The 14656-nt window shown below is 43.2% G+C and overlaps 1 protein-coding gene across 1 annotated transcript; it reads left to right on the forward strand. All coding sequences in view use genetic code 11, as the record gives it.

Annotated features, from left to right (window-relative positions):
• Nucleotides 1–1638: 1638 nt before the first annotated feature.
• On the forward strand, nucleotides 1639–8182 carry EGR_03210 (ATP-dependent RNA helicase DBP4; the record flags this gene model as incomplete). The annotated part of the gene is made up of 11 exons (XM_024492459.1): nucleotides 1639–1767; nucleotides 2144–2500; nucleotides 3447–3696; nucleotides 3782–3957; nucleotides 4033–4198; nucleotides 5301–5484; nucleotides 5955–6181; nucleotides 6902–7254; nucleotides 7447–7539; nucleotides 7694–7951; nucleotides 8027–8182. The coding sequence occupies 11 exons, from the start codon at nucleotides 1639–1641 to the stop codon at nucleotides 8180–8182; spliced, it is 2349 nt and encodes a 782-aa protein (XP_024353133.1).
• Between the last annotated feature and the right edge of the window lie 6474 nt (nucleotides 8183–14656).

Below are 14656 nucleotides of genomic sequence, written 5' to 3' on the forward strand. Positions count from 1 at the left end.
TTTAAAAAGTTTGACAAAAAGTGCTTTGGAAACATTTCTAAAATTTGCAAGATTGCTTAACGCCAAAAAATGTCAGTTAAAACGGGATTATCGAAGCCTTAAATGTTTGCTTTGATAGTTTGTCACATGTAGGTAGTTGTCTTGACATCAGTATTGTGGGATAAAAAATATTAGTCCGTGTAAGAAAAAGCCAAAATTTGAATTTTTCCATATTTGTTAAAACGGCAAGTTTTTGCAAGACTTTGTTGCACATTTACAGGCCAACAATGCTATGTGCTTCCACGCACGTCAATAATGGATACGGTTGTGGGGACAGACTCACAGGTGTCACCCCCGCTGTTCCTAATGCTCCTAGAGCAACCCGGTTGATTTAATTTCAACATATTTATTAGGAAGAAATGGATCTAGATAACAATTATAAAGTTTAGGGAGGGGAGGAACCGAAATCGCACTCGGGCTTGGGAGACGCCGACTGTGACCAGATTCGAATTGTAACTTTGCCTCTCCTTCCTGAAAGGTTGCTTCAGTTCTCTTCAATCGGTGGCTTTGCCAGCATGGATTGCCCGAGCCCGCTCATAGATATCAAGGTCCTAAATTCCAGAGCCGACTTTTCACTGAGCTATGTAAGATATGCCAGATCTCGAAGACACGCACAACACCCTCACACCCGTAAGGCAAGGGCTAGGTGGAAAGAGTGAATCACACCCTGATCGGACTACTGAAGGCTTTCACCAAAGACGCACAACCAGATGACTAGGATTTGAGTCTAGGTCGCGTTCTTCCCGCATACAGAGCCACGGTCCATAGGTTAACGGGTGTTTCTCTGTTTAGGATGCTCACAGGCCTAGAAATGAGAGTGCCTTCCACATCTTCCTGCCAAACGCCGACGGATCAGCCAACAATGTTCCGGAGTATATACTGAGCCTGAAAGAAGGTATAAAAAGAACTTCTAGCATTGCACGCAAACATTTACGGGTGTCTTATACCAGGCAGAAAAAATATTATGACCGACATAGCATTGCCATCCCACCGCTGCCAGCAGTGTAGCGTCTCGAGACTCTCTGAAGACGAAAGAAGGCAAAATACTCGGGCAGAATATATATTTAGCACGGAGAAGGTGTCTGGGCTATTGGCATGGTCCAAAAGGCCAGCCCACCCAGCGAGGTACAAGGGGGCTAATTCACAGTCCAAGAGTGGCGCCTCACCAAAACCGAGGGATAAGCCACTATCGTATTACATTAGTATCACATAGTTGTGATCACTTTTATTCTCGAGGACCATAAATTATGAAGTTTGAAATTGCGGCACACTTTTCCAAATGTTTAAAAAAACTAAGTGCAACTTATTGAGTGTGATTAAATAGTTAGCAAACTTTAATAATCATGAACCAGTACCTTATTTTGTCATTTATTTATTTTTAACTGTGCAGGATAATTACATTTCAACCCACCTATCCTTAGAGATATTCTAGTGATTTTTGTTTGCTAGAGGAAACAGGTTCGGACCCTATGTTCTTATACAAATTAAAGATAACCTTTTATTAGCTGACATCTTAAGAATGTCAGTTACTCTTAAGTTCATTGGCCAACAGAACTAGTGTTAACCCTATTAATCATTAAAAGCGTTCATGCCACAATCATGCAGCCTGTGGATGGCACTAATAAGCGCAGCCGACCTCATTTAAAGATTTGGCAGAAAATTAAGAACTCAAGTATTGTGAACGAGCAGATTTCTGACCTTTTGTCTCGTCGTTCGAACCTTACTGATGTACGTGAGCGTGAACTCTCAATCTTCCCAAGCTTTTTCTTTAACACGAAGTTGGCGTCTTTAGTAGTAGTGTTACTACCCGTACTGGAAGTTAAGAGCATTTCTGGATTTGAGCCCGCGCATTTCGTCTTGATTACATAAAGAATTTGTCTAATCTTTGAATAAGTTTTTCCTATAATCGACGGTAGTGAAAGATTTTAACTTTTTTGCTCCGTGTTCCGCCTTTATATCTTGGTAAGTATATCTTCTCTATGTGTTTTTGCATTTCATAAAAGATTCATGCTTCAGCTGTGCTCTTAAGTAGTTCCACCGAGTCCTATCTCCTTCCTACTTTCATTTTAATAATGGTATGTATTTTCATGTGATTTCGTTCTAGATCGATGACTCGGCAGTTGAGAAATTCTCCCAGTTGCCACTGTCTAATCCAACCCTAAAAGGCCTCAAAGCTGCATCCTTTATCAAACCAACCGCAGTTCAGAGGAAGTCCCTTAAGCACTCACTTTCAGGCAGGGATGTCATTGTTGAGGCTAAGACCGGTAGTGGCAAGACTCTAGCATTTGTCATCCCCGTTTTGGAGTATATCTATACAGAAAAAATAACCGCTTTTGACGGTCCCGTTGCCGTCATTCTTACTCCCACGCGGGAACTGGCCAAGCAAATATTTGCCGTCTTTCACCGTGTCGGGAAATTTCACAGCTTTACAATGCTTGACATTATGGGGGGAAAGACTCGGGTAGGTTTTTCATGTGGTCTCTTAATGTCTCTATCACAAGCGCCATCGGTAAATGATGGATGAGCTTGTTTCAGCATACACGAGCCTTGATAGGCTGGCAATAAGGGTTGTACGAGCGAGACATCATGACATCAGTGTGGTAGCCGTAATTGCTATATGTTATTATAGTTGTTATACGGTCCCTCCCTCCCATGGAGTTTGGTTTTTGGTGCTTGCAGACGGGAACAAAGGTTACACAGTACTTCTTTGTTAGAGGGAACTGATGCTTTATTTCAACGCTATAGACGTATTTGGTGCATTTTGGTGGCTGCATCTCGACTGGCCGCTGATTATTACTTAAGACTGGACTGTGTCGTTAAGTAAATGCATTTTGTCTACCACTTGCTTTACGCAGGAGCTTTTGCCTAAAAGCAGCATGAAGAAAGATCTTGTGTTCTTATTAATATTGCAAGCACTCTAATGTTACGATTTGTCCTAATTCGGTCGCTTTATGTTAATGGGTATTATGTGGGACTTAAGGTCGATTTGGCAGTCAGAAATCGACGAGGTTTTATTAGCCCCTCTAAAACGAATTCCGTCATATCTAGCCATTCGTAATGTGATTTTTTCGCTATGTTTAGGCGTAGTGTTTATTGTTCCTTCGCCATGGGTTCGCTTGGAATTGTCACCCATGAAAACCACCTTTGATGACGAAGTAATAGCCACTAGTCTAGTCGTGAATTCATTATTGAAATATACAAAAGGTTTGGGGGGCTCTTAACGTAGGTGAAAGGAAGAGGATGTGATGACGACTTGACATTCTGAACATTGAACTACACAAAAACAACGTTTTGTTGCGCAACCGTTTCTTTGTGATCCTAGAATGTACATGAATAAAAAGATTGGAATGAAATCACGCCGAACATCCTAATGAATTGCAATTGTATTTAATTTTTCCTCCCCCTAGACAGGCAAACGCGAGGAGTGGCAGAGAGCTGCAAAGGCAAATATTCTCATCGGTACACCGGGCAGGTTCTCACAGCATCAACAAGAGAACCCCACACTAGACATGTCCAATCTCCACTTTCTTGTCTTAGACGAGGTGGACCGTCTCCTTGATCCCACTTTTTGTCGCGAACTCTTTATCATAGCAGAAAACCTCACCACCAATCGACAGTGTCTTCTTTTTTCTGCCACCCTGTCTAAGTCAGTTACGCGTCTTCCTTCAGATCTCTTTTGCAGTCTTATTCGATTTATTGTTCTTTTCTGTTTTTAGAATTCATAACCAGCTCGCACCTTTAGGCCTGAAGTCGCCCGTAATGATTTCGACGGAGAGTAAAGGTGTCGGTGCGACTCCAGCTCACCTCATCCAGTTCTATTCTGTTGTGCCTTTGGGGAAGAAATTGGACTATCTGTGGATTTTCTTACAAAGTCACTGCAAAAAGAAGGTCATAGTCTTTTTTTCCACGCAAAAGCAAGTAGGTTTGAGGTTGTTTGTTTCCTAGTTCATTAAAATTTCAGCTTAACATGCCTTTTTGTTTCCTCTGTTAAAGGTTCGATTCGTGCATGACCTCTTCCTGAAAATGCGCCCATTCTTTGCCGTCTTGCAGCTGCGTGGAAATATGTTGCAGAGCAAGCGGTTTAAAATCTACGAAAAATTCTTTCAAACTCCTAGGGGCGCAGTTCTACTCGCTACGAACGTTGCTGAACGCGGTCTGGGTGCGTTGCTTTCGTAGTTGTTACTTTGCAGCAATATTTAAATTTCTACCCAAGCTAATAATAAAATGGTACGAGGCGGCTCTTGAAATTTACTAGGAACCTTAAGTAGGTTTTGCGGGTTCATTAATCATAATAATCCTCCCCGACCTGCTTCATCTGATGTTCTTTTCACTTCAAAAAACGGTTCCAGAAACCTTTTACCATTCTTCGTAGTTGTGGATGTAGCAGGACTTTTGAAACACTTTACACACATTACATCTGCACGGCCATCTCAGTACTTTTAAAATTACCCATCTATACCGGTTATACACGTCAAAGGGATGAATGTTTATTCCAAAAATCTCGTCTGCTCAGAATGCCCAGTCCATGATGGGGCGCTGCTCCCTTTGTGCAATTCAGGCAACGGTTCAGCGGGATCACACGGTCATTGCCAATCTATAAGGGCAACCGGTTTGCCAAGGAACTAGTCAAATAGAACTCTTAAATGTGCCCTGTCACTTGTTCTCCTACGGTAGCATAAGAGTAAGGAGGCTTCTTAAATGTTTGTTGCATGTCAGGAGCTCGAGTTACCACTCGTTTTCTGGTTGGAGCAATGTATACGCACTAGTCACTGCCAGGCTTGTAATAACTTTCATCTGCATAGATCAGTTCGGGATCCTATTCTTTGCTTACGGTTGTGGGCATAGATGGACATCCGAAGCCCTCCGTATGCGCAGCTAGTACACTTTGAGCCCTTTAACCCACTCACAGAATTATGGGGGTTCAATCCTGACCTCCTGTGTAAAGGCGAATTTTCGCTTACACTTTCTGCCTACCAAAGGCGTATGACAAAGCAGCGCTCCTCTTTAGTAGAATGCAAGAATAAGATCCGTAGTCATTATTCAACTTTTGAGTGATAAATATTGTAATGAAGCGCCGACAAAAACCATCCTTTCTAGTTGATGGTCGAAGACGTGAGGTTTTTTAACCATCCATTGTACTTAACGATATCGCTCATCTTAATTCGAGTGTCTGTGATAACAGAGAAACTCAAGTCATCACTGCTCACCAATACGAAGTCTTGCTTTTTGATGGATTTTTAATAGTGAGCCGTATTGCCTAGACTTTCCGGAGGTACACTGGGTAGTGCAATTTGACTGCCCAAAGCAGCTTGATGACTACATCCATCGGGTAGGTCGTACAGCGCGAGCTGAGCGTGTGGGTCGTGCTATCACCTTCCTCCTCCCGTCAGAGGTCAAAATCGTCGAACTTCTTGCTAAGTGCAACGTCTACCTTCGTCAGCAGCAGTGAGTTACCTTTCGGATTGGAACTTCTTAGCGTCCATGTGAGACAGTTATCCATGAAGAAAGATATTTCAGAATTAATGCATGATCAAAACCATGTATGCGTCTCTTCTTAGCCTCCATCTAGTCCACATGTCTTGGTGTCTTTTTCACAGTTTGGAAGACGCATGCCTTTACCTGAAGTATTTTCCCAATTCGTTTATAAAGCTTTTGCATAGCAAAGGTTTTTCCTAATGATATAGTCGGCCGTACAAGTTTGGCTAAGAATTGCTTGGAACAGGAGGTGTAAATGTTGAAGATCAGATTTTATCACACACATGAATAAGCTACAAATCACCAAGTCATGGATTGACCTCTAATCCAGCTTGGAGTTAAACAAGGCTTGACGAAATATTGCCTTCCATCTATACTAAGTGGTATGTGGATGGCAATTTGCTGGCAGAAATGTTGTTGACAGGCTATTAGTTTTACAGATTTCCCGAGTCCAAGCTCCAACCGGTGGTAACGAGTCGGGCGCCTGCCCTCCTTGCCAGCCAGCCAGAGTTGGCGGCGTCGGCGCGTGCTGCATTCACTGCCTACCTTCGCGACTACTGTTTCATCCCCAAGGCCACCGGGTCCACTGCTATTGCAGAATCCTCCAACATGTCCTCCGTCTTTCAGCCTTCTTCTCTGCCCATCGATGAGTTTGCCGCCTCTCTCGGTGCTTCTCTTCACATTAATATATGTTTAAAATCTCCCAGATCCTCTTCTTTAGGCACTATAGGCAAGTTTTTTTAGCAGCTTGTGGCTAAGTACTGTTGGAAACGGTTTAGATTTACCTAAAAAGCTATCTCGGTGCGACATCTCCTCTGCTTTTAAACAGTTGCCTTCTAAGATGTTATGGTCGTTGAATGTAGCCTCTTAAAGGAGAGAGTCTGTCGCGCTAATGACCTTTATTGCGGACGTATCCACCCATTTTCTTTTCACAAGCACTTCTCCACCATTTTTGATTGCTTCAAATCTCTCACTTGGTGTGGACGGGATACGGCAGACACGATCTATTTTCATAGCCAAATTTCATGCCTTTAAACTTTCTCATAATTTCTGCTCATAGTGTTTGAAGTATTAGCCTACTTTTGGGGCAACCAATTTGCAACGTATCGTACCGGACATTATTTCAATTGCTTATTTAGAGAATTTCGTTGTAGTACACGTTTCTAATATTTTACCCTTCCGCTTACCGATCTGGCACGAGATGTACGCTATCAAATTGCCCTCCTATCTTCGCACTATCGAAAATGTTCAAATATTGGGGCGCACTTCTGTACCATTTCCAGCTTAAATTTGTGTCCAATTTCTTTCCTTTGCAGTATAATCCTTTCCTCGTTGTTAAACACAAATCGGCATAGAGTTCACACTCCCAATTTCGCGTTTCCTTAAGGTCTTCCCCTGACACCGGAGCTACCGAAGGTCATGCTTCAACACCAGCCGTCGCGAGCTGTCAACACAAAACTGCAACAGAAGCTCAAACTCTTGTTGACAGACAGCAAAACGGAGGTGAGCAAGGATAAAGAGCAGGAGGAAGGGATTGATAGTGATGATGACGGCCTGCTGCGGCGCAAGACCTTCTCCATCCTTCGACCCGAGGTGAAGACGAAGGTGGAGGCCAGCGGACAGAAAATCCTTGAAGTGATCTCCAGTGATGAGGAAGATTCCTTCGACGAGGAAGAGAAGGCGCAGGAAGGTGAAGACAAGACTGTGGAACAGGTGGCTTTGAAGAACGCTCTTGCTAAGGTGTGTGTGACCATTGTCGCTTGTCTAGTTTGTGTACAGCATAGATCCATATTTTCCTATTTTGGGTTTTTTGTGTACTACTTAAATCCCTAAGATTTTGCATTGATGCTGTCGACAGTAGTCGCACTCTTAAAATATGGGAGCCAGTTCAAATACACAAATTTGACATTTTTTTCTCATGATTTCTTTTAGAAAACGACGCTGACTCGTGTTCAGTTGGCGAAGAGGGAACTGAAGAAAAACATTCGACCGCACTCCAAAATCGAATTTGATGAAGAGGGAAATGTGCGTGCTCTATTCATAACCTCATTTCTTCACATGCTTATCGTGTCAACTATTAAAGCTATTATTACTCCACCGATGTTTGACAGTCTGTGAAGGGTTTTAGTCTCATTGTTTGCTTTATGGCCACTTATTTGCGCCTTTTTGTTGTGCATAGCCGCTGATGAGGACAGTAGGTGGAGTGCCGGTGAGTGATCTGGTTCCTGACACCGACACTGCCACCACCGACCACATCCCTCCGGCCCGACTCGATATCGCGTCGGAGCGCGAGCGTCTGCGCACTGTGGTGGACGTGGAGGATAAGGCGCGGTGGCGCGCGATGATCCGCGAGAAGCACCGCCTCGAGCGCAAAAAGGCAAAGGAGGCATGCAAGTTGGAGAAGTCTGGCACTGCTCCGCGCCTCCTCGATGATGAGGTTGGTGAATTTGGATCCATGTTTTTCCTCCATTATTTTGAGTACAACATTTTTTAACAATCTATATTACGGTAGTCTGCTGACGAGGTTGGTGACAGTGGTAATATCGAAAGTGATGGAGAAGGTGATAGTGCATCTGAAGAGCAGGAGGAGTACAGAGAAGATGTGGAGTACGTAGAGGAGTCGGAAAATGAAGAGGAACCGGCTAGCAAGCGTTCACGGAAAAAGTAAACTCTTGAGAATCTTCAAAATTGTACAGTTTAATGTGAATAAAGTGATATTTCGTGGTGAGTATCGTCCCGTCTTTTTGTCACGATTCTGAAGTGGTTCTGGCTTGCCTCCTGGTACTTACATGAGTCGTGCCATAGCAAATAAAAAAAATCAAAAGTCGTTTCTGTCTACAAGTTTCCCAATCAGAGGTTCTTGGTAGTGGTATACTGGGTCCCCCAAAAGGGTAGTCGGCTTTTGGGGTAACTACCCGGAAGGGGTTAAAGGCCATCGAGTTGGAAATCATGGTAGCTCTGAGGACGGACTTTCATTCCTCTTGCGAATTCAGCAGAACGAACACTGTGTCACTGTAGTAATAAAGGTGAATGACCGCATGACCTGCCCGATTCCGGTTTACTCATCGGCTAGTCTCTTACCCTTAGGGAGCAGTCGTTGGCATTGACAGAAGAGCCGCACAAAGAGATTTTCGGCGCTGCGAGATTTGGGTTTGACTCCTACAATCGCAACACTTGTTGGAATAAGCTGTCAGGTACTTTGTCAACTCGCTAGGTAAAATTTACAGTTGCATACGCCTTTAGCATCAGGTGGAGAGCAAAGAATTAACAACTGGAGAACTTTGTGTACTTACTATGCTTTACCACCACATGCCCGCAAGGTGGTGAATGTACTGTGACGGTTGACTTTACCAAACTGACGAAATATTTTGCGCCTGAGAAGAACCGATCACCTCACCGGTTCTTACGCAAATTTTGGGCAAATTATGAAGTCATTTGTACTTATGAAGTTAGTGATCGTAAAGTTACCTTAATTCCTAAATACTGGTTTCAACACACTGATTTAGCTTAAAATGGGACAACGCAAATTCCCCTCTTTGAACGCCCCACACATTTCCCCTTTCCTAAATCGCTTGAACCGGTTGGAAAATATCCTGCAAGCTTTTTACAAATTTGCTTTTTATTTGGCCATAAAATACTTTAACAGTGAACCCCAGATATCAAGTTTGTGGCCAACGAAAACCATTGACACAAGCGGCCGCAAATGTTACCGGGTCACGACTAAACAATTCCCACACACACATGCAGGGGAATGGTCATGTATACAAATTATACAGAAAATTAAGTGGTAACAGCAAATCTTCTTCCCACAAAAGTGATTATTCGACGTCGAAGGCTTAGATTCGGTGCCGTGGTCGCCGCCTCCTCCTCCTTTTTGGGCCGCCATCGGACGTTGACGAATCAGGTGGAGACCCGCGCAAGAGAGAGGTGGGTACCAAAGTCTAGAGCTGCCTTCTCAGGCTGCATGGGGTGGGGGCTCTCTCGGTACCCCACCAACCACGATTGCAATACCACCCCAATGCACGATCCTGCGCCCTCACATGTCCCTCTTGCTGAGGTCCCCCGACCACTGCTGCTGCCGCTACTGAAGCTGTTGTGCCTATGTCTGCATCTAAAAGCAATAATCTACTGTTGCGTAACGTCATCGAAGAGTCACTGAACGCCCATTGAAGCCGTTTCAATGGGAAAATAAAACAAGGCCCAAGGAAGAAAGCATCAAAACCTTAAAGGTCACTTTCTTACACTTCCTGAATATCTAGCCTCTCCATAGAGAAAACCAGTGAAGCAGGGAAACTAGTAATCTTAGCTATCTCACATCGGCAGACTTCGTTCCTGAAATCAGTTTAAGGGGAAGGCGAATCATTTGTCCGAATATTAATTCCATGTAGTCGGCGCGTGTGTAGTTTTGCACTTTGTGGCCAAACAGAAAGCAGTATTTATCTCTATTCCTTATGATTTACACCTTCCCCCCTCGACTGCAGTGTTTTCAAAAATCCTGAAAAAGTCCTTTAGAACCATGGTAACGACTAGCGAGGTAGGTTGAATTAAACAAAACAAATTGAATAAGGTTGTAATTGCGGTTTTGATCCCTCTTCATTCATAAACACGGACTCTTTTTCCTCCGTATGGAATTTTTAGGGAGATATTTTAACGACTGCGTATGAAGTAAGCGAACCACTGTAATGGAAGCTAAAAAACCATTTCGAAGATTGGCGTCTATCTACTGCGATCACAACAATTCCTGTGTCTAGTGATAAAAGACAAAACATCGACCCACTTAGTAAATCAAAGTTTTACCCCCTACTAACTTACATGATGTCATCGACAAAGTATGCACATAGTAATTTGGAATTACTGCTCCGATAGTTCTTCATAGCGATAGTGTCTGCTTTTCCAGATCATTATAATGTCTAATAGTGCAAATTCGGGTGGTATTGCAGCAAGTTGCAATGCTGTTTTGGCTTCCGTCAGCACAAATCTTGAAATTTGAGGTCGAACTAACTGACCGAGGAGGGTCTGTGAATCGTGAAGTATTTTTTGGAAAACTGTTGAATTGGTTTTATTGCTATCTGAGAAGATGAGATCAGCTAACCCCAAGATTACCTATGAGTATTCCTTTGAGTCTGCTGTTTCTCCTGTCATCTTTCTTGAATGGCTAAAACAGGATCTCCTTGCTGTCTCACCTATCCATGTGGAGGAACAGGAACACTGTACGTGATACAAATTTCAGATAGAAAATATGCTTGCATCGGATAAATATGAATAAAAAAACCACTTCAAAGCAAAACCAACCTATTTACTTGTACCTTCGAGCGATCAAGTGTGTGTCAACTGGCTGTCTATTGGCAATACCATGGTGGCTTGTTCCACTGAAAGAAATGGAGGCGGAAATCACCACAAGATATACTGTATTTTGATTAGTCCGTCTATTTTGCCTATGTTTTCATATTGGGTTGCCCACACGCTCCTCTGAGGCGCAATAAGGTAAACCTTAACCCACATTTGGAAGTTTCCAATTGATAACCTAGGGCAATTTGTTGCAAGGTATCAGGCCATTTTATACCTGTTTCTGCGTATGTGATTGAGGACAAAATGGAGCAGAATGCGTGCCTCAAATTGTATATGGCGTCGTGTTTCGGCTGCAGTAAACATGGTAACCCATCTGTCATACAGCCCACTCCCCTTTGTTAGTCCGCTGAACAAATGAGCAGTCTGCTATCAAAGGAGTTAATAAGCAAAATTTGCCCTCCTTATTTCTACATTGATGATCAAGTAATCTTCCTTAAACCTTTTTCATCAATCACTAATATGTTGATAAGTTTCTAAGGCGACTGCTGTTAATAAAGTATGAGAGCCTCATAAGAGCGCAAACAGTCGGCTGGGCGTAAACTTGGATTACACAAAAGATAAATCAAATGGACTTCTAATCTGACTTGTTTTCAACCCTATCTACTGTTTTTCCTTTTTAAAAGAGAAGTTACGGTCAGGTAGCCGAACGACGAAGACCACTTTACTGTTCCATTCCACACTGAGTCGTGAGTTATGCCTTGATTTCAGTTTACTTCAGTCCTACAGGTGTGACACTTGTCAGATCGCTAATCAAACCAAATGTTGGCCAACGGTACTGAGAGAGGCTTACCATTAAGTGAATGAAAGGCATTGAAAAGTTTTTGACGGAAATCTCTGAGGGTGACGATTAACCTTTTCTAGATGCTTATGATGGCACCGAACCAAGGGGTGGAGGGAACGAATGCAGCGGTGCCACTCGCCTTGACAACCAGACATCGAAATGGGGCGAGAAGCTGCCTGCACCTGATCTGTCGAGTACGCCGTGTTGGGAGAGACCCATGCAGTCCAACACCTCCAATATGACTGAAGTAACAGGGATAAAATACAGTTGTGATTTATGGCTTCGGGAGAAAATTGGCGGCGTGATGGTGTGGTAGCTTTGTTTTGAACAAACAACGACGTAGTAGACGACCCCAAATTACCGCAAATTTTCGACACCCTGCGCCTATTTGGAACACTTAGTGCGACTTTGCATGAGGTAGATTTCACCTACGGCTTATATTATTGGTCTTTGTTGAAATTTGCTTGGACAAAATGGCGCCTAAATTCAAATCCTACCTAAAGTACTATCCAAAATGGAGGTACGGGTGCGAAGTGAGCACATAAGTGACGAGACAGCAAATATCACTGCTGTAATCTGGAGTGAAAGGGAAATCTATGTTAGCCTTTTGCTTGGCTTACAAATCAAGGTCTAGTTTAGATAAAGGACCTCCTGTCCGCACTGTCTTCAACTATTTGTCATGCATTGCCAGGAAATGGAGAATTCCTGACTTTACCTCATTTAAATCTGTTAGCAGTATAGGATGAATATCTTAGATACCGTAATGTACAACGACATTGCGGTCGAAAGGTCGAAGTAATTGGTTTGAAGGCATTAATATTTAAAAAAAATCGATTGTGACAGTCGAAACAGTACAGACATGACAAGGAAGGTTAGCATGACCTACAGGAAATCGCTTAAATGCGACCATGGAAGGTCACGATGGGATATATTTACGCTGAAAACTCGTTTGATTGGACAAAAATTCCGGTGCGATGTGATGGTTCAATGGCGGAGAACAAGGGTTTGACTGCGCCTCTTTACTCTTGGGATGAAGGTCACAGCATTTGGTAGTTTGATGTTAAGACAATCTTTAACTTATCTCCAGGCTTAACGCTAGAAACTGCAGCAAAGTCAACTTATCTGTTTCTATGGTCGAATTCTTGGATTCCTCAGGAATTGCAACAAAAAATAAATTTTGATTGGTCAATTCAGGTTGTGATAGGTTGATAGTGTGCTTAACTCCCCTTTCTGAAAAAGGGCAAATTAGGGGATCTGCCATTGTACGTCCACCGAGCGGACTGACATCTGGGCCACGCCAATAACCCCAACCCCTTCTCTACGTCGATTGCACATATTCTACCCTAGCATTGTCATCTTCCATCCTCAGGGATGCCTCAGGGCGCTACATTAGTTTCAGCTGTAAGAGAACCGGATCCTAAAGGACATCTGGCCTGAATTCGACTGCTGCGTGAAAAGACAAAAAAGGGTAGGGTGCCCCTTCAGGTGCTCGATGCATTAAATGGTTGCTTACTATACTGCCACACACCCATCTTCATATTATCAGTAGCTGCTAAGACTCCAAGCGAAAAGATGTTTGGCATAATTTCTGTGCAAGACAAACAAACCAATCGCCATGTTTGCACCTCGCGTGACGTCCAGCCAATGTACTCATTAGTTGATGGCACCAAACCAGTAAGGCATTTGCATGGAAGCCAATGGCTCACACATCACATCACCGTAAGCACCACCCATTCAGAGGCGCAAATGAGTCTCCAAAGCCGTCTACAGGAGCTCCTACTGCAAGGAGGCGAGGGCGAGGATGGCGCAATGCGCAATCTCTGCCATTCGATAGAGGCACAACTGCGTGACGGTAAACACCCAAGTGAGGCGACGCTGAAATCCTGGATTGACATCCTTGAAAATCCTGAAAAGAATTCCATGAATTGCTTAGCTGAAACTTTTGAAAATCCATCTTCAATCCTGCCTAAAGATGTGCAAGACGAGATTGAGGATGAGGTGAAGCGGAGGAACGTAAAGGCTAGATTGAAACTGACTGTGGTGTGTGACCCTAATAAGGTAGTTGCTAGGCCAAAGAAATCTTATCTCACTCTTTGTAAAAACGTCATATTCACTATCTTTTTTGCACTGCTTACCGTGCTTATTTTGTTCCAACTTATGGTCATATCCCTAAGGATATCTGGAGTGATTGATTAAAATGCTGCACCGGAAGGTGTTGATTTCCTGTTTATTTTCTTTAGAAATGAAAATGTGGTCTTTTGAGCTAGTTTTTTAAATTCCTCTGGAGCAGCCTTAACGTTCGCTGGCTGGATTAACATGTTCGCCCATGGGTTACGGTGAAAACGGATGTTTTCCACGCTCGCTACTAGGATCATTGGGGCCAGTCAACTAGCACAGTCCAGACACTCCAGTGCTTCTACATGCCAAAACGAATAATTTAAGCGTCACTTGAGAAGTGTAAGCGGCCCCAAGAGTATAGTACGTAAGGTATATTGCTTGACGCTAACCACTGCGCCACGACTATTAAAACTGGAGACCATGAGGTGGTGACTGTCAGAACTAGAAGAGACCTCAATTTTTTCTTTACATGCTTACATTGACTTGGTGATGACTAACTCCACCTCTAGAAGTGGCCTAGCACTGCTGGGGAGGCCACCAAGCATACAATTTTCCTGGTATTATGTCGAAATGAAGAAATTTAAAGACGATTTGCTGTTCTCCTAATGTTACAGTTATTTTGGCGTAGATGTGCACTTACGATGTGAATGGCTATGCGACCTCTTCAAGTGTAGCTGTTTTGCTTGCCATCTTAGTGTGGCGGCATTTCTTTAAAGGCATTCCGCATCAAAATGGAGCTTTACTGTAAACACACAGAAGGGTGAGTAAAGCGTTAACTTAAATGTGAAGAGACTCACAACAGGGGGATTGTTGAAAATACGCTTACTCCAGATAACGGTATCAATCTTGTTTTTACACCATGACGACAAATACTTCAATAAGCAGCGTTTAAAA

Source organism: Echinococcus granulosus, assembly GCF_000524195.1.
Source record: "Echinococcus granulosus chromosome Unknown EG_S00016, whole genome shotgun sequence".
Lineage (NCBI taxonomy): Eukaryota > Metazoa > Platyhelminthes > Cestoda > Cyclophyllidea > Taeniidae > Echinococcus > Echinococcus granulosus.